The 23,685-nt window shown below is 42.5% G+C and overlaps 1 protein-coding gene across 3 annotated transcripts; it reads left to right on the top strand.

The window, feature by feature from the left end:
* The first annotated feature begins 3,554 nt into the window (after positions 1-3,554).
* Positions 3,555-23,512, top strand: LOC106655484 (mitogen-activated protein kinase kinase kinase 13). 3 transcript variants are annotated; one of them, XM_023463080.1, is made up of 12 exons: positions 3,555-4,443; positions 16,105-16,387; positions 18,537-18,808; positions 18,882-19,068; positions 19,134-19,325; positions 19,406-19,564; positions 19,635-19,902; positions 19,984-20,210; positions 20,296-20,611; positions 20,698-21,089; positions 21,170-21,346; positions 21,419-23,512. In XM_023463080.1, the coding sequence occupies exons 2-12, from the start codon at positions 16,185-16,187 to the stop codon at positions 21,786-21,788; spliced, it is 2,763 nt and encodes a 920-aa protein (XP_023318848.1). In that variant the 5' UTR covers positions 3,555-4,443; positions 16,105-16,184; the 3' UTR covers positions 21,789-23,512. The 3 variants fall into 3 exon arrangements, with proteins under 3 accessions (XP_023318848.1, XP_014231386.1, XP_023318841.1); XM_014375900.2 differs by lacking the exons at positions 3,555-4,443; positions 16,105-16,387 and adding an exon at positions 17,412-17,892 and having other exon boundaries at positions 21,176-21,346; XM_023463073.1 differs by lacking the exons at positions 3,555-4,443; positions 16,105-16,387 and adding an exon at positions 17,413-17,892.
* The last annotated feature ends 173 nt before the right edge of the window (positions 23,513-23,685 follow it).

The raw sequence follows: 23,685 nt of genomic DNA, 5'->3' as shown, positions 1-23,685 counted from the left end.
GTTGCCGTGTCAATGTTTACGATCTACGATCTATTTTATTCTCTACTTTTTACAGAAACATCGAATAATACACATATGAATCATCTTAGCGCCTAAAATCGAAAACTCCGATAACATATTTCAACCAATTTATTCGTTTGTATTCTCTCGTCGTTGTCCGCTCGTTCTTCACGTTATCTCGGTAGCCGCGGCCAGGCAGACCCGCCACAGGTCCTCGTTCTTCAGATTATCGAGGATGAGGTCGCAGCAGAGAAGCGGCAGCCGATTGCGCGTCAACTCGATGAAAGGATCGATCGCCCAGGCGCGGAAAAATCGCCTCGACATGGTCTCGCAGAGATGCACGAGGCAGGCGTCCCTGGGCGCCTCGGGCAGGTCCCACAGATCGGTGCGGCGCGCGAACTTGAAGTAGTCCCCGTAGGCGACGAGTTTCGCCGCCGCCTCGGGCCTCAGTCGCACGAGGTCGTACAGCGACAGGCTCGGCGTCACCATGATCTCTCTGGATTTCTCGGCGAACTCCTCTTGGTCGCGCCAATTCGATTGGCTCTCCTCCTCCTCCTCCTGCTGCTGCTGCTGCTGCTGCTGCTGCGTCGTCGTCTTCTCGAACAGTCCGTGATTGGCGAAGAACTTCTGGATCGTCATGGCGTCGTCGCGTTTCAGCTCGTAGCCTCTCCTCTCGAGGCGCTCGATGCAGGCCAGCGCGTCGGACGCCAGTCTCAGTCTGAAGCAGTACGAGATCTTGTTCCTGGACTTGAAGCGCTCGCCCAGGTAGCTCTCCGTGGGGAAGACGAAGCTGGCGAGGTCGGCGCCGTTGTCGATCAGCACGTCGACCATGTCAGGCAGCAGACTCGCCACGGCCCACTGCAGCGGTGTCCTGCCCTCGTTGTCGCGCGCGTCGATCCTCAGCCTCGGTTGCGCCGCCGGGTTATTGTTGTTCTTCTCGAGCAGCTCCCGCTCGATCTCGAAGAACCTCTCGGCGTACTTGGCGTCGCTGTAGTTCTTGCATATGATGTGCAGGGCCGTGTGGCCCTCGGCGTTGGCGAGATTCACGTCGGCGCCGTGACGCTGCAGCAGTCGCGCCACCGCGTGGCGGCCCCGCTTCGTGGCCAGATGCAGGGGGCTGTCGCCCGAGCCGCCGCCCCGCAACTGGCAGTCCGGACTGACGCGGCCGAGCTTGAGGAACAGCTCGACGATCTCCTCGCAGCCGAACTCGCAGGCCACGTGCAGATGCGTGTAGCCCTCGGCGTCGCGATAGTTCACCTCGTAACAGTTGTAGACGCGAAACAGATTGCGCACGAGGTTCTGGCCGTTGTGGGTGCCGTAGTACTTGGCGCGGGCCCGATGCACCGGCGTGACCCGATACACCGACGACTTCTTGCTGCCGTACGAGCGCTGCTGCTCTTTGTCGTCGTCGTCGTCGTCCTTGTAGCCGGACCTGATCACGAAGTCGAGCAGCGGAGCGACCTCGCGATGATAGTCGGTGCTCGCGAGCACGGACTCGCCGAGGAAGGCGTCGATCTCGCCCCGAGCGAAGATCGCCCGTAGATTCGGATACGGGCCCTCCCAATTCGAGATCAGGGGATACAGTTGACCGAGAAAGTCGCGTCTCTCCTTCTCGCACTGCCAATTGTTAACCTTCGCGCGCAGCTTCGCCAGTTTTTCGAAGCAGCCCTCGTCGAGAGGCTCGTTCGTCATTGTCATGATTGTGCACACACACACACACACACGCACACAAAAACACAATTCACTCGCAAAAATATCGTTCGCTTTTGGCTTAATCGATTATAGACACTTTTGAGTCGACGCAACGACGCATCGACTGAACTCCGAACCGATGCTACTGATGCCGAGTGACACGCCAGGGGTGAAACTTTCCGCCACAAGGGCAGTTCCCTTGATAACTGTCAAGTCTCTCGAGTCCCCCCCATGTATAAGGGCAATCACACAATCAAAGCGACGTATATAAGCGAATTGTTTTGAGTAGCGCTCGATATGTTTGTTTGCAGACGATATATTTTACGACGATGATTGCTGCGGGCTGCTGCTGTGGTGCTAACTCTGAGTTTATAGACCTGACAAGTGCTGCCGCTAGTGTCATATTTCTTCTTCTTCTTTTGTTATTTTTCTTATTCTTGCCGGATAGGTGAGAGAGAGAGAGAGAGAGAGAGGTGATCGCCATGATGCAATCAACTCATGTATTCATTATAGAAATGCTAATTTATGTATTTACTAGAAATAACTAATACGAAAATCCAAACGATGCGTTTTAATGTTTTCGCGCGAATTCGAATTCTTGGTATTCGATTCGATATACGAATATTGTGGCCAAAAAATATTCGTCCATTTTTCTTCCCTTTTTCTAATCTTCTTTACAAGCTCTAAAATTTTTATTTTTGTATAAAAACTTCCCTTAAATTTTCAATCATTCAATTAATCGCAAATGTCAACGTTTATAAGTTCGGTCGATCTGCGAGCGACACACGATCCATCTTATTATTTTTCGTCATAATTGTTTTTGTTTTCAGCCTCTCGAATCGTGCGCGCATTCAACACGCTCGCGTATGCCGAGTTCGTTGTATTGCGTGCATGGGTATAGTATAGCAGGAAGCGAAACCTGTTCTCGAAGGTATACATTCACACCGAGGCAATGAAATAAAAATAAAGAGTAAGGAAGAAAAAAAAACTATAACTCGAAGACGAGAAAAGCGCAGAGAGCTCCACGAAAGGGGAGAAGAAGAAGAAGAAGGAGAAGTTCGAGGAGAGAACAAGAGAGAAAGACGGACTCTTTTTATACATACATGCATTATTATTTTATGAAAATTTTAAGAGACACACGCCGAACAAAGAATAATGTTAATGTTACAAGCGGGGCGGACGTTTGCGCATTTGCATACATAGTCTCGTGTATACGTGCGTCCATGCGCATGCCACCACCGGCTTCGTAATTAAAGGTATATACACGAGTGTATGCACGAACGAGTGTTTAAAATTTCGTCCCAAAATTTGGACCAACTTATACAATTAGTACGGATAAAAAAATTATTTCAGCGATCGTTACGAGTGGATACCGGTATATTGGTACAAGCGATCTTCGAAAATCGTCATTCAAACGTATGTAAAATCGTTAAAGGATGCAACGAATCGTGTACAGTTAGGATACGTCGCCTTATTATTAATATAAATAGGCTCGAATAATACGACGATCGTTTACAGTTGTGCGGCTCATATATTATGAGTGCTGCGTTATGACCAAGGTATATGTATACAAATTGTTTTTAAATCTTTGCACCGCGTTGATACACACGCATACACGAACGCACGTATAATGTGTAGCTCGTCGTATATATAGCTCCGTAATCTCTCCCTCTCTTTCTTTCTCTCATTTCGCTCTTGCCAGAGTGTTTGTCTGCAACGGCAGCAGCACACGAGGCGCTTTATAATACACAAACAAATCGACGGCCAAGTCTCTCTCGGCCGCGCGACTCCGAACTTATATAGGAAATCCTCCTCCTCTCGCGCACTCTTGTTTGCTACCTTACCAATACCACTCAGTCGGCTTCGAGCCAGCCTTTCAGAAAGAGCCCAAGTATATATATGTGCCGCTGTTACTTATATAGTATCTGCTTGCCAAGCTTGGCAAAAGAAGAAAAAAAAGATGCGTGTGCAGGCTGCGCGCGAGCTCCCCACGTTATAACGAGAAGAGCTATATACCTATGTATATATACACGCTATATACCTATACTATACCTCCTGTCAGCCGCCACCGCCGACTCTCTCTCTCTCTACTAGTGAGTGTTGTCAGTTCAGTCCTGCAGTAGCAGTGGTGTACAGTACGCTGCGTGGTCCTATTATATTATACATCGCGGAGAGGAGAGCTGCTCCGTGCACCCGCCATTTTATGCCTCTGGTGCACCGCTGTGTGCACTGACCACAGTCCTCTATAGAGAGAGTTCGTTATCGCGTTATTATTGTGCTTGTGTGTTTTCGCGTGTATTTTTGTGCCGCGGCGAGATCGAATCGATTCTCTCTCCGTCTTATATATCTCATCAAAATCGAAGCGTTGCAAAAAATGATTCGTTCGTAGCAGTGTTGTTGTACCGTATACATACAGAGCGAACAACGCGAAAAATGCGTCTGCTCTTGTGCAATGTGAATTATTATTATACATCGAGGGAATCGTGAAATTAAAAAAAAAAAAAAAGGAAAAAAAACGGTGGCTGAAAGTCGTACGTGCAGTGATTTCTGTGTCCGTGCGTGTATTCGTGCAGTTTTATAAATACACAAAGATATACGCAAGTATCCTTGTGCCGTGAAATATACCATAAGATATCGATACGAATGCTGCATGGCGTCCGATCGTAGTCGTCGAGCTTCTTCGGGCGAAAAATCCTCCTCGTGACGTACCGCTCGCCATACGCCGTACACAATCGTCCTTGGAAATATTGGGTAAGAAGAGATTGTTTTTCTCTATCTCGTATATTTGGTGGCGTATACGTGTACGTGTGTGATACTATCTATCTCCGTCTGTGTGCATGCGTGTGTGTGTGTGCGCGCATTCGTACGTGTATGCACAGCAGTGGTAGTAGAAACGATGCCGGGACTCCTACGCACACCACAAGGGTTGATAATATATACGGTACATGACACGGGAGCCGCGCTGCGCTCGCTCGCACGGGGTAATTCCTCCTGTGTGCGCCTATATATACGTCTCAGCTGCCGGATCGATACTCGGCAGCGAGCTCGCGACGATGTTACAATAATGCCATTGCCATGGCCAGAGAGCTTATGACAGGGAGAGAGAGAGACGCGTTCCTATATGTTATATTTCGTTATCATATGCACACACACGCACACATACAGTCGTGGTTATATTTATTATCAGTCAAGACTCTTTAATTGCCGCTCTCGACGCTCCTCCGTGTAATATTTTTGACAGCTATCGATTACCATTTTGTCCCTTGCGCATCGAGTTCGCGAGAGGAGTCGAACCTTTTTCATTTTCACCGCAAGTGCGTCAAGCGCATCGTTATCCGTTTCGGCGTTTAATTGCGGATCGCGAGAGTAGTAGTTGCATCGATACGCGTCCGGATGTATAGAGGTACGCAGCGAATGCACTATAACAAAAACAACACACGCACGTACGGTACCTTTATATACATTATATGCATTTATAATATTACTTTGTTGTGCGTCTGTGACCTCGTGCACTTTTCACTCTTTGTATTATACCATTGCTGGCTGTACCACAGTACAGCACGTTTTAAAGGAACGCGACTCGTTTTTCGTTATTAAAATGGTATACTCGTACAGTGTACGAGGATATATAATGGATTTCTTTAAATGCAAGAGTTCGATGTGTTGATTTTGTTTTTGTCGTTGAAATAATAAGAGAAGCTTTCCACGTACTCACTCTCGTAGCAAGATCGAATTAACTGCTTATTAAATTTAACGAATTTTAACGCACGACTGGATAATACATAAGAAAGTCCAGTATTAAATGACGAAATGCATCGCATCGATTACTATACGATGTTTCAGCGAAGATCCCAGTTATCGATTTACTCGATCGACAAATATATTAATTATATTACACTCGCGTAAAAGACGTAATATTTATACTCGCCGACGATCGAGCGATATTTTGATTTTTTTTCAATATTAATTCTGACACACGCCCGGAGTTTGTGTGCTAAATGATGCGCGCATGACGAAAAAAATCCTCTCATTTGTCGTTTGGTCTCTTTCTCATAAACATAATATAATACAGGCTTTCTCTCCTATTTTGTCTACATTAAAGGCTAAGAGCGTTTGTTACAGGAGGATCACTCATTTCTTCATCTCTCTCTCTCTCTCTCTCTCTCTCTCTCTCTCTCTCGAAAATGAGCAGTTCCCCTTTTGAATTTTTAAATAATCATGATAATAATAGTGCTGCTACACGCGTGGCTTGTGTGTATGTGTGTGTATACAAGAAATCGGATACATCCATACGACTCGACCACTCCCGCTCGCCCATATTATTAACGCGTCTGTGTATAAGTGTGTGCGACTTGCCTTTTTGCGCGAGGATGGCAACGAAAGAAAAAAAAATGATACGCCACCGAGAGAATAAATATAAAAAAGTGTGTGTGCGCGCGCGAATATATATTTATACACTGCACATTTAGTTGGGGTCAGGTCGCCGAGTATATGCACAAACACACGCATGCATACTCGGAACTCACAATGGGCATCCCCTCTTCCTCCTCTTCTTTCGCAGATTTGCATTGTGAACAGGTGCTGTTTACCTCCTCTTTCTTCTTTCTTGCATCCACTTTTTTTCTCTATATTATATACACACACGCGCATAATGTATGCCTTGCTTTGCTCCGCACCTTCGTCTTCTTCTTCTTCTTCTTCGTCGTCGTCTTTATACCATACATTTTGCCATCGAGCCTTTCGAATTTTCGTTTCTCTCTCTCCTCTTTTTTTTATCGTCACCCGAAGGCAAAAAAGGGAGAGGGTCTTGTATACTTTTGCTCGAATGTGGCAAATTATTTCTTTCGAACGAGGCTCTTTCGAGGGTCATTTTACATACACACACACACGCGCTGAGGCACCGAGCGAGAAATCGAGAGGGAGAGGATGGACATAATAATACCTGTTCGACTAGATTTTTTTTTTCTTTTTCAATCGCTGTACACCTGCAAAAGACCTCTCTGCTCGTTTCTATTCTCACAGTCGGAGATTAATACATAAATACGAGCGGCTACGACGCATCGTTTAGGCATTCGCGCCGATGTGTTTTGTAATTGAACTCACAATGTGGCGTAATATTATATTATAGAGCCGGACCTGTTTTGGGCGGAAGCTACAGATAAATCAGTCGAGAGAGAGAGAGAGGAAATTTCGCGCATCTAATAATCTTTTAATACTGTTATATTATTGCTAAACAAAAGCACACCTGCAGATCTTTCGTGTATTATACTTTAAATGTGAAGTATCGAACTCTCTCGCAGCTTCGAGGCGAGGTGCGGCTCGATATGCACCAAAAGATGAAACGACAACAGCCGCGCGAGACGCTCGGTATCTCAAGGTGTGGAGCTGGCAGCGCATCGTTTTATAATGCACGCACACAGCACATAGTGTGTATAATACAGCCGCATGCGCGACGCGTGTCATTGACCTTTCGCGATTCTGTGTGTGTGTGTGTGTGTGTGTGTGTGTGTGTGCCATTAGATTGTGACACAGGAAAATCGACCACTGCCGCATTGCATGGCACGAGATCAAAAATTATTCGATGATTTCGTTCGTTGCATTGAGCCGTCTTTTAAGTCTACGTTATGCGAATTGCGACGCCGTGATGCGAGCGTGCATCTGTACCGATGTACCGATCAGTACCGATTTCTTTATTTTATTTTCCCTTTTTTTTTATAAAGACATGTAGTATTGTAACGCCGAGATTCGAGCCGAGCGATTTGAATGCCAGTACAGGCAAGCGCCTTATAGAGGAGGCGAATTTCAATGCGCCTGCAGAGAGGAATAAAATGATTGTCGTGGAAAATAAAGAAAATTAATTTTGTGCATAAAGTACTCGAAATATACTCGATGGTTTTGAATATCATTGCCCCGGAATATTTAATTATCGCAAAAATTTGATGTTATTTCGATCGAGTGTATCGATAATTACAGATTGTATTACTGAAGTTAAGCGAAATAATTTTTTTAGAATATCATCATTTCTTTCTATATAAATCTTTCGATGACGATGATTCGATTTCATTAGCTGTCACAAAATGAGCGATCGCCAAAAAAATATGTAGAAGTAAAAAATTGGTACAAGGTATATTATTTTACATAATTGGCATTCGAAGGATTAACAGATGCGCCTGAAGAAGTTTCACTGCAATTATCATTTTTATACGTATAGATTGTTTACTCGTCGTGCGAAGTAAACAATCGGACGTCAATTACTTGCTTCTTCTGTAATATGGCATCGCACGCTCGCGACATTGCATATACGTGCCTTATCTCTTTCTATATTCTATACCCGCGCGGCGTGGAGTCTAATCTATCGGTCGATCGCGCGTCAATGAGAGGCTTGGAAATCAACATCGGCCCGAATGAACGAGTAAAAGTTTTTAATTTTTTTTGTTGTTTTCAATTTTTTATCGCAAGGAAGTCGAGCGAACGATAATCCTAACTTAAAGTGTACCCGTATGTCACGTACTTTATGGATTATCATTGCGCCAAAATCGTTGATCGAGGAGAGGAGGAGGTATGGACTGAGGTTTGGCATCAAAAGTTCCAAAATAATTGTTCCAAGACTTTTTTCCCCGAACAATTAATTTTTCCAAAATAAATTTTTCCACATAATTAATTGTTCCAATATCATTATTTCCAAACTATTTTTTTTTTTAAATACTAATACGATGACGCAATATACGATGCATACATCTACTTTTGTCCATTCATAAGTTTATATCTATCTCCATAGTAACTGTTTGTTGTTTTATTATTATATTTGCCTTACAGCAGTTGCGTCTCTCCTATTTTATAGTATTTTTATTATGTAGTATTTTTATCATAAAAATTATGAGTGAGGAAGTGGAAATTATTAAAAGTGGCAGAGCATTATACTACATAGATGGCTATTTATATTATAGACATTCGAATGGGAAAAATTCAGTTAGGTATTGGAGGTGCAAGCTGAAAGATGCCTGCTCTGCGCGAGCTATCACTGTTAGTGACGGCGATACTCTTCGACTTAAAAAAGGAAAACTAGCGGATCATACTCATGCACCAAATAGAGAAGCAGTTGGAGCTATCAATGTAATTTCAGGTATTAAAAGACGCGCTGCTGAGCACCCCGAGGCACCTCCTGCGCAAATTATGCGACTCCTGCAAGACGTTCCATTACCTGTACTAGCTGAGCTACCTGACCGCGAAAATGTCAAACAAATAATTCAACGGGAGCGGAAGAAAAATTTGCCCGCTAATCCTCGAACTCTTGAGGAATTATTAGACATTCCGGATCAGTTTAGAAAAACGAAGGTGGGTGAACCGTTTTTAATTTATGATTCTTTCGAGGATGAAAACGCAGCAGCAACCAATAGAATAATTGTATTTTCGACGAAAGAAAATTTAAGTGACTTGGCCAGAAGTCGCATTTGGTACGTGGATGGAACTTTTAAAACTGCTCCATCGATTTTTTATCAGTTGTTCGTAATTATGGGATTGACACAGCAATATGTCAACGGCATGGAGTTAAACATAGCCCTACCTTACGTTTATGCTTTGATGAAAAGTAAGACGCAGTTATCATACGCCAAAGTTTTTGAAGTTACATCGTCAACAGCCGAAAATCTTGGTATCGCAGTTATTCCTCCTGAAATTATCATGTGTGATTTTGAGCTTAGTATAATTAAAGCTGCAACTACTCGTTTTGGATTAATTGTGCGGGGATGTCTTTTCCATCTGTGCCAAAGCATTTATAGACATATACAATCTGAAGGACTGCAACAAAAATATTGTTTGTTTTTTAAAATTTTCTTTTTCCATCTAATTATGAAATATATAGTCGTTTCGCGAAATGGAAATCCGCCTCTTTACAAGGGTTTTTTTTTATTCAAGATTGGTGAGAAATGTTATTCTTCGAATACTGCTACGAAGATTATGAAAGAAATTTAAAAATCAAAAAAATTAAAATCAAAGTAAATTAAAATTTTAATTTTTTTTTTAATTTATCTATTCAAATAATATAAAGAATATGCAACACTTAATAACACCAGGTATTGAGAAGAGACATCATTTTCTAAAAATCTCTAGGGTTAGGTGGACTTTTTTGAAACCTAAAAAAGCGTATTTTAGTTTATTGCGCAATTTATAAATTCATGTTTAGTTGCTTATTTTACATGGAGATGTAAAAGAAAGATAAATAAAAAAATATCCTTACTGCAGTTTAGCTGTGGTCTAAATTATTATTTAATTTAAAACAATCAAATTGAAAAGAACAAATTTAATTTCCAATCAAAATTAAACAAAGTCCACGAATACGGAAAATTTGTTTATAAATTATCGAAGGTTATTTCCTCTTTTGTGATTATGATTTACCATTTTGCAATGAAAAGCCACAATAGAAATGTACTCTTGGTTGGTATAATTTATACATTTGGAATAAATTTTGATGCCTTTGAACGAAAGTGAAAAATTTCGTGTACGAATTTTTCACTATTTAGCCAAACCCTCTTTAGCCCTAACATTTTTATCTCATTGCATTTTATTACATTGATTCTCTAAGTCGATTTCGTCTGGTCACGTGTATGCACTGTATTGTGATGAATGGAATTCAAGAGATGTTCGATCCTTGGGATTAAAATATTCACCGGAGATCGGGAAGTTTGTCTTTCCAATCGTAGAATTACCAAAAAACTTGATCCCGCTATTTTTTGATTCTCCAACTATACAATACTCTTCTGTTTTTTGAGTAAACTATCTTGGCCATGACCGTCGCTGCGCTTGGACATGGTTCTGTGTCACTGCGACAGTTCATACACGATGTCGCTGCGGTTGCAGCCACATTCTAATTATTTTTCATTCACTCCTTTACTTTTTTTTTTTGGTGAAAGTATAGAAAATTTTGAGAAAGTAGTAGTGGGGCGCTTGCGCGTCATACAGGCCTCGGAGCACGAGGCGCACGCACCTCGAAAGGTTACACTGCATCGTGTGGACGCAGCCACGTAGCATCGAAAGCAACCTCGTGGTTTTTTCGTGACAATAGTAAGAAGTGAATTTTTTTAAATTGCAAGTGACATTGTGCATCGTGCCCAAAAGATGGATAAAAAATTAGAAGAATTAAATTTCACATTGAAGAGCTTACGAGATAAGGTAATGGACTGGAATATCGCAGACGAGCGAAGAGAATTTCTCAGCCAACTATATCCTTTCATCAGAGATGGGAAGGACGGTTATCCAGATCTCGGTGACGTTCTTACACCCGAAGAGATCGAGTGTCTTCTCTTCGACTGTGCCACGAGGAAGGACTGTTGCAACGAGGCAGCGGACGAATTCGTCGAATTCGTGGCTGTCAGCGGCTACAAGCTCAAGCCCGACGTCGACGAGGACGGCGAACCAATTTTGCATCGCTCGACTCCGGTGCACGAGGCAGTAAAAAACGGCTCCGTACCCTGCGAAATGATCTCCCACCTCTGCGAGATTTACGGCTTCGTGAATTACATCGGTGAGGACGGATACACGCATTTCCACGCGGCCTGCCAGTACTACGACGACGAATTCAACGTCGTCGAATTGAATGTCGTCGAGACGTTTCTCGAGCTCGGCCGGGTGGATCCCAATGATTGTTTCCTGCCGAAAACCGGCGACTCACCGCTACACTTGGCCCTCATGGAAAAACCTAACCAGCTGGCGGCGCTGACGCTGCTACAATTCGGCGCGGATCCGAATGTGGCCAACGCGAGCGGACTCTCTCCTCTGCACCTCATTTGCGACTTCGGTCCGGTCGACCAGGAGTTTCTGGATCTGTTCTTCGAGGTTAGCGCCGCGGAATCGATTTGGCCGTTGGAGGTCGACGTGGCGGACGACTCGGGTAGGACCCCGCTGCATTTAGCTCTGAAGGAAGGCGATACGAGTACGGCTGCCTTTCTGCTGAGGCATGGCGCCGATCCAAATCGAGCCAACGAAGCCGGAGAGACAGCATTCCACGCCGTTTGCAAGTATCCGAGTCAATCAATAATTATGACGTCGGAGTACAACGAGAGGGACTTGACGATGGCCCTGTTCGAGCACAGCCACGACAGATATTGGCCGCTGCGAGTCAACGCCCGGGACAAGTTGGGCCGGACACCACTTCAGTTGTCCGTGGCGAATCACATGCCGGATGCCCTCCAGGTGCTCCTGAATTACGGGGCCGATCTCGCCGGCTTCGACTATCCTAATCACTGCGACGACGACTGCGGCGAGCGGATAATCGACGTGAAATCGAGAGAGCTGCTCGGCGCTCTGCTCTGCGCCGAACGCCTCAGCGAGCGAGGATACGAGCTGACCCGTAGGGACGCGCTGCGGATCATGCGGCTGTTCGCTCGTTACGGATTCTTCGAGGCTGCCGACGTCGATCTGAGAAGCATCCTGCTGGAGAACGAGGCCTTCGCGAGCCGAGCGAGGACGCCTATGGTGAATAAGGACCTGCAGCTCCACGACGTGATACAGTTGCGCCGAGCCGAGGAAGTTAACAAACGAGTCACGTATAAGAACATGTACGATTTCGTGTACAACGACGTATCGCGCTTCGAATTCGACAAAGTCGGAGCCGAAGAGGCTTGCCCCGTGTACCTGTGCGAGATTATGTCGAGGCGATTCTTCCAGTCCTGGGCGCTGGAGCCCTTCTGGAAACTCATTCGTTATCGGCTTCCGCTTGAGATGTGCGAACTTATCCTGGGGAATCTGAAGAACAAGGATTTGTATAATATCTGCTTGGCGGCTCAAGATCAAGAGGACAGCAAGAAAGATGCAACGGCGAGTGTGACAAAGTGCGATAGCAACAAAAGACCGAGGGAGAGCGAGGGCCAAGAAGTTTCAAAAAAAGCTAAAATATAGGGTAGTCAGACCAATCAATGACCGGGTACCAGTGAATGACCATTTTAGAAAATATCATATGAAAAACAATTAAAAATACATTTATGTATGGACGTTATTCAATTATTTAGTGAATGATGCATCTTGTTTTCTATGTTTGATCCTAATTTAACGAGGAAAAACGATAATTATTGCACATCTAAAAGTGGTCATTTACTGGTCGAAAGCGGTCAATCACTGGTATAAGTACCCTACTATGAAGAACACTATTTTATAATAAACGAATGAAAAGGTTCAAAAAGATAAATTGAATAAAAAAAATTTTTTTTAAACTTTAAATTGCTTATTAACTTATTTTTGTTTCTGTAAGCGTGTATATACCTCACGATCGTGCCTGTTTCGTTCACCCAAAACCATATATACCGTATTACCACTGCGAAATACCGATCTGAAATAAGATTGTGCGAGATCCGCGCTAACTTGTATGGACAGTGGGAGGTTTATCACTGATCAGCAAAATTGATGCACAAATTGAGTACGGTCGAGTTCCGCGTCGCGCTTCCCTGCAAAATTAAACGAGGGTAAGCGGAAAATCCCGTCGACAGCAGAAAAAGAAGAGAAAACAGGAGGGTGTACTGAAGCTCGCAATCATGCCAATTCTGATATATTAAATGTTGTTCCGGTTCGATCAATTCAAATGTATATATAAATTGCCACCCTCGAATAACCTCGCTTCTTCTTTTTTTATCTGGACAAGTATACATTTAGTAATTACAGCTTATCTCATAATATATGTGTACCTATAGTAAGTAGTAGCCGCGCAATATTGAACTTAGATAAATACACACGTCGAGCTCGTCGATCGCCGCTCAGATGTATAAAACAACCACGTTATCGATGAAGAAGCAGCAAGAGTCAGAGAGATCGACGATAAGTATAATATTCGGAGCTCGTGCGTGCTCCAAGTTCACGACGTAATGCGACGATGTATATGTACGAGTGTAATCGAATTGAATTGCCTTGGGCGCGTAACAAATGAATTCCGCACAGTGTGTCGTTATTTCTCGGCTCTTATATCAACCAAAAGAATTCGGCCTTCTCTATATACGTATAGCAAAAGTTTTGCTCTCGCAGCAAAAGTCTCGATGGTTCTTATTATTTTCGATATAATTATCTATGTGTGTATGAAAATCGAACGCGCCGCAATTCGACAATGATATTCGCGGGGATCTCGCTCGTTCTTACTATACGTATAAAAACGAGCTTGAACTTGAGGCCGTGGCCGCCTAGCCAGAAGAGCAACGAAACCTTTTATCGTCGAGCAAAAGAGCTCTGCACTTGTGCCGCGTCTGTGTACGCGAATTCGCAGAAAAAATCGTCGATTATACGCCAAGGTGCACATTCTCGTTCGACCTATCGATTCTTTCTGCTATAGGCACTGTATGTATACTACCTCTTCCGCACCCTCCGCCGCTTCCGAGGCTCGCGCGCGCGTGACGTCTAATTAACATTGACCGAGTAGTTCGACGTATAGTTACATATTAGTTATTTTTGTATCGTATTTATAGTCGAACAGATGTTCGTTCGGCTATATATACAGCTATAGGTGCAGCGTCGACGCGAGCTTTGCCTGTATATGCGTTCGAGCTTTTTTTTCGCAACAACATGAGAACTTCATATATGAAATTGGATCGTTTGAAAGCAAAAAAAAGTCATCGTCTCTTTGCAAAATAATGCCACGCAGCAGCAGCAAAAGCACAAGCTATGTAGACAGAGAAATACGAGGGTGTTTGCAGGACACGGCCACCCCTCCTGAGCTCGTCTCTGCCGAGTCGAGTTTGTCGTGACGACGATCGATTTTCGACCCCCTGGGGGTGCCCTTTTACTCTCTCTCTCTCTTTCTCTCTCTCCCTCGAAGCGCGTGTCTGTTTATACGATTACTCTCCCTCTGTTCCCCCGCATTCGCCATGCCGATAATATAACGCTGCACGTATTTGTGCGCGTGAGCTTTTTTTTTGCAAATCAATCGACGTTCCTCTTCGATTTATAAATGATTTTTCACATATCTTCGAAATAGATCGGCGCGGAAACTTTTACGTAATCGTACATACATCGTGTTTACATTTGGTATAAGGACAAACTTGGATAATATATAGCTACAGACGTGGAGCAGAGACTATAGAGCCTTGACGTAACTGCTGACGCGCTTTCTTCGTAGTATAGGTAGTCGTTCACTCCAGGGGAGGTACTTTTTTGCTCATCGCGATACGATTTCGAGCTAGTATGTAAAGACACTTGAAAAAAATCAAACGAACGTTCGAGATGCAGCAGACACACAATCGTGCGTTGTAATAGGTGCCGCACATGCTGCGACGATCTTTTCAGCACGTCACATAATGTGGCAAGCACACGAGTCTAAAATTACTCCAGATTATTATTTATAAATAGCATCGTGCATACCTATACCGGTAGATGCTTATCTGTATTCTGTACACGCTTTTTTTTTATTATAACGATGCCCGCCGCGAACCCATTAAACGTCGCGCTTATACCTACCAGTGCGCGCACGTGTGCAGGAAAAGAAAAGTGAGAAAAAAAATATCGTATATTATCGATCGCGATACATACGCGGGATATAGAAGCTAATTTTAGCAAATCAAACCTCGCTCTTATCGTCGTCGACGACGCACGAGCTCCGCGCTCTCCGATAATAAACATTTATTGCATTCGTGTGAAAAATTTCGTTCGGGTCTTTCAGGGGGTGCGGGTTATACGATGATTGCATAACGATCTCGCCGAGGCCAAGGAGAGCAACGCGCGCGGCGGAGAATAACATCGGATTACTTGAAAAAAATTCTATCGATATAGGACCTACTGAGATCTTCAAACGCTTGCAAATTTTCCTCCGAGAAAACGAATCCTCACGAAGTAAATGTTTACACGAATTATCCTTTATCTTTTTGCCTTATTTACGCGATCGAAACGAAGATCAAGTTACCCTCGCGCGTGGGTATAACATGGAAAATCCGAGGGTCAACTGTATTATATACATCTGTCAAGGCACGTGTCGATACTTCCGATGGCAATTGATCCGATGAACTATCCAACGGTATTGATCTCGAGTTTTTCTCCCATTCTTTCATCTCGTTTCAAGGACTCGAAGGAAGAAATAAATCAATCGGAAGTTTTAATGTTGTTGTTGCTTTTTTTTTTACCACGAAAATCCGAGAACTCTTGAATATTCATAAAAAAAAAAAAAATCTTTCATAAATTGCGTATCGTTGATTAGGTGTTTCTTTTAAAAATAGTTCATTACAACGATAATCGTTGAATCATCCGCGGCGAGGATAATTCGCAAACGAAGCGTATAAACATCGAGCTATATAGTGGCTCGGGCACATATTGGCTATATATGTGCCTCTTGTACGTTATACTTCGAACTGTACATCCTGAAAATTTAATACAATTTCCTAAATCGCTCGATTAGAAATTTTGGAAACATTAACAATGACGCCACGAATCTTTTATTTTTGTTCACAGGACCCGCTGCGCAGCTTGCCCCTCGCTCGATCCTATATAGCCGGACGAGCTGCCGAGTGTGCAGGGCCTTGTAACCGAGGATGCGCGTACCCGCCGAGACGGAAATACGCGCCCAGCCGGAGAATTACGGCTGCAGCGGCGTTGGACGCAACAACAACAACATCGTGCTCGACTCGCTTCTGCAGGTGCAGGCCGAGCCCGACGACGACGGCGGCGGCGGCGGCAGCACGACCGTGAGAGTCGTCCTGCAGGATGCCACGCAGAAAGAAAATTTCACCAACGGGTGAGTCTCCTCTTCGTTGCTCCCTGCGCATAAATTGTTGTCCTCCCCCCGTATTATTGGCATCGATCGAATTTTCGCAGCTCGGGGCTTTTTTTGTCGAGGATAATATCAGCACTGGCATTTGAAAAGTTTTTATTTCGAGAACGATCCCAACGAATCCATTGTCAATGTGTACTCGGGAGGATGTCGTTGAGTTAAGTGCGATCACGCACTGGTACAGCTTCGCCCGCGAGGTTCTCCTCCGACGCGTTCGAACTTGAATTATACCAATCGATAATCGGTAGCTTCCAAAGCCGCTTATTAGAGTTTAATTCTATTATAATGTGTAAAACGACTTTCTTTCTCTCGAGCGCGCTGAAAATAGCCACAGACAATTGCGCGCATCTGTTAATACCGATCACGCGGCTAAAACGATATATTATATACCTAAAATCCTTCGATAATTTTACCTTTTTTTTCGCGGCAAATTATCAAACGATCGAATTACGGGGTACCTTGTAACGATACGCAACATAACCTTCTAGCGAGTCCTTATATTATATACCGAACGATGCAATTATCCGCGCGCGCGCGAACGAACGAAGTCGTGTAACAATGCGCGAGAGATAACGCGCGAAGATTGCAGTTCGTGCATGTGTGTTCGTGGGAGACGTCAAAACGACGTAACTCGTGACACGATCGACGTCATTTCATTATTACATACGGAGTCCATCCAGCATTGCGGCCCACATTCTTATATCGATAATGCAGCTGCACTGTCGCGATCGCGCGCCATCTCTCTCTGTAGCGATGATATATTAGATATATATGGACACAGTGCGAGTTGCAGATTCTCAAAGAGTCGCAGGCAGCAGCTTAAAGAAAAAAATAATGATAATAACGACAGCGAGCTCTTCTGCTGCCACTGCCACTGCGCCGCACTCGGCTCGCGCGAAACTTTGGCACTTGTTCAGTCGACGATATGTAATCGCGCGTGTCAAAAGGCGAAAGTGCCTGCGATACATACATACTTCATACACAACAATATACACAATAAAATTCTGCGCGTCGTCGTCGTCGTCGTTTCTCTCTCTCTCTCACTCACTCGACTCTGCGGCGGCTCTGCTGCTCGCACATTCTTCCTATATGTGCCTCTTGTACGTTATGCGAATACATCAGTCGGTGTCACGCGTTATATCCGTACGTGCGTGCTGCGTTCTGTACTACTACTGTCTGCCGCTACACTGCCTCTGCAACGCCATAATCGCCAAGGCCCTGAAGCCCGTCCTGGCCAGCGCCAATAATATAACCGGTGCAGCAGCCTGCACCACTCGCCGCGGCTCTCGGCGCAGCGGCGGCAGCGGCTTCGACTGCAGCTTGGCCAATTGCTGCTGCTATCCATATGCCAGACTGGGCAGCATGGTGCTCGCCCGCCTGTTCGTGCGCGGCTCCGGCGCTGGCTCGCTGCACGTCAAGCAGCTGCAGACGGATGAAAAGTTGCCGACCACTCGCGATCGTGCCGATAGGTACTTTTTTCAACAATTTTGTCGTGTGTACCTGTCGAAGAAGAAGAGAACGACGGCCGATGTGTTGTGTGCGTTTACTATAATAATACGTCGATATCTCGAGAGATAAACAATCTATATTACACGAGCGATATACCCGTTTCGAACGCGCGAACCGATCGAGCGAGATGCCTATCCGGAGGCTTTTTTCGGGATTTGACGCGGAGGAACGCGTTGTGATTATTGCTTTTTCATGCATGTCTATCTCTCGGCGCTAATTAGCCCAATGATGTAATGCGCGCGAGTCGTTTCCTTTTTTCCTCGCTGTATAATGCACACACGATACATATAGGTATTTTACCTGCGAATCGCAGCGATTATTACATCAGGCGACTGTTTCTCTCTCTCTCTCTTCGTTCGAAATTTCGGAAAAACGCGATCGGAGCAGTGAACTGTATTCCAGGATCGATAGAATTTAGAATAGTTTTGTTCGTTGTCCGCGTTATCAAAGGTCAAAGTTGTGGAGTGCATTGAAATAGATCGTAGCAGAATATTTCAATAGCTATTGAGAGTTCGATGGATATTTTTCATAGTTAAAAAAAACCTTAAGCTTTTAAGAGTTTTATTTTATTCGTCGCTCTTACCAACGATGCGTTTCATTGCAGCATGATGTGCATTCAAGACAACTTCGAGCAAATAAAAATCATCGGAGGGGAGCCCGTTATCACCGTATCTCATAATAAATCCGTGCCTCAAACCAACGCCAATATTGATTCAGAAGGAAATACCGAATCCAGCGAATCGACGACCAAGGCCACAGTTGCACCAGACAGTATATACAATCAGAAACCAGTCACGTGGTTCATCGGTTGTATGCAACCAGTTTTTAACATATTCAACAAACTTGCATTTAGTGAAAAAATCAAAGGAAATCAAAGTAAGAGCGTCGATCTTTCTTTTCAATAACATTCGAATGTTGAATTATAATTTTGAATTTGATTTTTGAGCAGCGGACGATTGGGAAATTCCTTTCGAGACCATAAGCGAGCTCCAATGGCTAGGCTCTGGTGCTCAAGGTGCGGTTTTTAGCGGAAAATTGAAAAAAGAAATTGTGGCTGTTAAAAAAGTGAAAGAACCCCGTGAGACTGATATCAAACATTTACGAAAATTGAATCATCCTAATATTGTACAATTCAAGTGAGTTTTCTCAGTAATTTTCAAAACAGTCAGAGCATTGAATAATTTAATGATATATTTTTCAGAGGAGTATGTACGCAAGCGCCATGTTACTGTATTATAATGGAATATTGTGAATCTGGTCCACTTTATGATTATTTGAGAGAAGGAAAATCTGTACCACCTCTAAGATTGTCAGCTTGGTCCAAACAAATAGCTGCAGGTATGAGGTACCTCCACGAACACAAAATTATTCACAGAGATTTGAAGAGTCCAAAGTAAGTCCTAAATTTATTATCCCGTACTAATTATCCGAAGTTTGACAAGATTTCTCATTTGGTTTTTTTTCTAATTGTAGTGTTTTAATCGCGCGAGAAGACATAGTAAAAATAAGTGATTTTGGTACAAGCCGTGAATGGAACGAAAAAAGCACTAGAATGACTTTTGCTGGCACAGTGGCTTGGATGGCGCCTGAAATTATAAGAAACGAACTTTGTTCGGAAAAAGTAGATGTTTGGTGAGTACAATTTTTTTTTTACCAAACTTTGTTCATCAAGAGCTTTTGCTTTACATCGAAATAATCTCAGGTCGTTCGGAGTCGTATTATGGGAATTATTGAGTGGAGAAATACCATACAAAGACGTGGATTCTTCAGCTATAATGTACGGGGTTGGCAACAATTCCTTGAGGCTACCGATACCCTCGACGTGCCCAGAAGGCTATCGAGTATTGGTAGAATTGTGCTGGGCTCCACGACCGAGAAACAGACCGTCCTTCAGGCATATCGAAATGCATTTACAGATCGCTTCGGAAGAACTCGAAAAGAGAACGAAGGATGAATATTTCAAAGCACAGGTACTGTTTTATTCGGTCTTGATTCGTAATGGGTGGATTCAGCGTAGAATGCGAAAGTAATCTTTTTCCGCGTGATTTCAGTTAACGTGGAAAGAGGAGATACGGGAACACATGAAGAAAATTCAAACGGAAAATTCAAACTCGCATCGTTACGAGGCCGATCTGATACGTCGCCGAAAAGAGGAGTTGCGCCATGCGCAAGACATCAGGGAGCACTACGAGCGTAAATTGGAGCGAACCAACAATCTCTTTTTGGAGCTCAGTTCTGTTTTGGTTCATCTCGAAAAGCGCGAAAAGGATGTACTGAAGTAAGCTGTCAATTCTTTCTTATAGTCGATGAATTGGTTTCATGAATAATTTGATGTTTTGTCTAACGAAATTATGTACATACAGGCGGGAAAAGAGTCAAAAATCAAGTGGCAAGAAACGCATAGTATATCCTATTCTAAAGTGTCAAGAACGTCTGAATCGTCGTCGTAATACAAGCGTACAATCTTCGTCTCCGAGTCTAACGTCACCCCAGTCAACGAGTCCGACGGTTTTGGAGAGTCCAGAGAAAGTAACCCTCTGTACACAGCTTGACAATTCCAACAAGCCAGAAACGGTTCTCTTACCCGGTACTAGTAGCAGTTTCAAGCAGAAAAAGTACAGACACAGGAGAGTGGGTTCCGGATCGAGTCTACGAGCCAGTCCACAGCGCGAAAGAAAAGTAATTGATACTCTTTTTAAGACTGTTTTTTTTTTTAATCGAAACGATCGAAAATGACTAATAATTTTTAAACATTCATTATTCAGGCTGCAGAAATAATTTCCAGCCGGTTGGTCGACAATCAAACGCAAACGGAAGTTCCGAGATCGTCGGAAAACGACAGCTCGAGCACCGCGGATGAGAAGCCCGACGTCCGTCGCTCGTCTTTCCAAGAGCGTTACGTTTTCGAAGTCTCGTCCAATCGACTTTATCCCAAATCTGCCTTCGATAACGGCAACGATACCGCGGGACAAATTTATCAGCGTAGATCGAGTCCCGAACCCTTGGACGATAATCGGCTTAACGGCAACAGCGAACCCGGATTCAAAGATTGCAGCGACGACGATCATTTGGAGACCTTGGGTCGAAAAGTCAATGAAATACTCAATGCCAACAGACTCATGTCACCGATAGACAATGGCAACGACGTTGTGCACAGGTAAGACATGGATTTTCATTTAGAATCATCGAAAGTATCAATCGATTCGAATTTGAAAATCGATCTTATCATTTTTACACTAAAAGTAAGGAGGACTTTGAGAATCAAGGGCCCGAAAAGAGCACCGAACACGACTGTCACATGGACGAAGTCGATGCAACGTGCCACGAAGATGCAGAAGCAGGCGAAGAGAGTTGGTCCGATGAAGAGGGCGATTATCGCAACTATTCGTATAATTACTCGCTTAGAAGAAGAAGGTACGCATTAGAATTGCAGGTAAAATTTTGAAAAACTTCACGTACCAATGATTATTGCCTTTTGTCGTGTAGCGCTGCAAGAAGGCCAATCGGTCCAGGATGCAGACATCGTCGAATAAAACCTGTGTTCGCGACGGCCGCGATCAAACGCTCTCTCGCTTCCGACGAGGAAAACACTTCGGAGTACTCTCGCTCTCCGTCCAGTAAGTCATCAACGCTCGAGAGTAATCCAGGCGTTCGAGGAGCATTTCGCAGGGTTGGTTCTTGCGACACCACGCCGCATCACAAATACAATCCAAATCCAAGGCGACGGGCCATGTCGGCTTGCGGCAGTATACGCGTTAAACAATCCGGCAGCCACGACGCCAGCGACGGCGGCTCGTCGTCAGCTAGTCAATCTGAATCGGATGATCTCGAAAATAAGTGTGAAAGTAGAGTATAGATCATTGAAATGTTCAAAATGTATTCGATACCCCCGATATTGAGTTTCGTTTTAAAACTCATTCGTTGATTTTTTACTCGTCGAATAGCTTACGTATCCGTTCCGTACTAAAATTTGTCTACAGAGAATATTTCGGAAGTTTTCATTGAAATACAAGCTTGTATTTTTTATAAAAAAAAAAACGTTTGAGCCAGTAAAAATTAAGTGCCTGTTTACTGTCAAACTTGCTTATCGTACAAAAAAGAGTCAAACGTTGAAATTTTACATATAACTGAATAAACGATGTAATAGTATACTTTTAATGAAAACTTCTGCTTTCTAATGGTCTTTATTGTTGATTTTGGTAATCATTTAAATTGATTTGTTTAACTATGATGTTTGGGTTGTCCTTGATAATTTAATTATGTATAATAATATTTTTGTATGATTCACTTGCTATTATGAATAGGTAAAAACGTCTTTTCTTCGTCCTTAATACGTTACTTGAAATGTGTACTTAATGTATTTTGTAAATAATTATGCGTACAAATGTACATAATGAGTTGGAAGTTTTTCCAATGAAATTGGAGAAGTGATCTTGTTTTAATTTTAGTTAAATGTTAATTTATAAAAAAATCCAATTGGTTAAAATGTATATATTCTCTCGTGCATTATATAGAACAATTTATTTGTCATGACGAATATTATCAATTTTATTTAAAATGAAATTTATTAGATTTATTTCTAGAGCTGTACTCAAAAAATTGAGTTATTTATGAGTACTTAAAAACTTTTTATCATTACGAAAATAGTCTTGGAAAGTAAAATAACTGTGCGAAATCAAAACTAAAATTGTACATATTTTAAGAATCATATTCATTCTTTTCTTAGAGAAAATTTTTCTTCAAGCGTTGAGCTAATTAATTTATTTTTGTACAGTTCCTTGCATTCTAGAATCGATGAATTTTCATGTATTGAAACTCAGCATTCCTTATTATGTTCACAATGTAGATAATATTTTTTTTACTTAAAACATATATAAGAATAAAAAATTAATTAAAAATGATTGATAAGAAGGAAATTATGCAAACACATCCAAATATTTTTTTAATATTAGTAAGATAATAAAGTCAAAAATTTGATATCAGTTGCCACAAGAAAGTATTAATTTAAACATTTTCGTCCAATTAATCATGAAATTACAAGTAGTATAAATAAATTGGAAAATAGATGATAACCATTGTACGTTTTTTGGAACGTTGTAAAAATTCAATTTTAAGGTATGATGAAGTAATATTTGAATATTATTAAAACATTTAATTGTAAAGTACTAATAAAATATGTATGATGTGCCTAATCATATTATATGAGGCGATGCAATATTTTTCAAAATCAAAGTAATGTCAACCTGAAATGGCAGCTATTTTAATATACGTGTTTTAGTTTTTATATACTGAATAAAATAACTATTCAAATGAATAGACTAATAAAATATTTGCAATATGACCAATTGCGATTTCTAAACATACTCAAAAATGAATTAAAATAAAAACTATAGATTTTTCGATAGTCAGATTAATTTATTGTGACGCGCAATTCGATATTTGTGTAGTGATATGTTTAGATTGTTAAGCCATCACTTTTGTCAATTTGTATAAGTACTCATCATCAAATTGTATGACATACAAAAGATATTCATAATCATGAATTTATAAATAAAGAAAAAAAATTAGTTAACATTTAAACGAATTCTTTTTCATTTATCCTCATTGAAGTAAAGAAAAAACATTGTTTTAAAAAAATACATATTAAAATTGTACTCACTAATAAAAATAATTTTCACATTTTCTGATTACATACCACTTTTTATCTGAAATTCTAAAATTTCGTTCGAAAGTTGTTTTAAAATTTTGTCTCT

This window comes from Trichogramma pretiosum, unplaced genomic scaffold (assembly GCF_000599845.2).
Source record: "Trichogramma pretiosum strain Unisexual culture from Peru unplaced genomic scaffold, Tpre_2.0 scaffold101, whole genome shotgun sequence".
Lineage (NCBI taxonomy): Eukaryota > Metazoa > Arthropoda > Insecta > Hymenoptera > Trichogrammatidae > Trichogramma > Trichogramma pretiosum.
The sequence above is the reverse complement of the archived record's forward strand: the minus strand, read 5'-3'. Positions and strand labels throughout refer to the sequence as shown.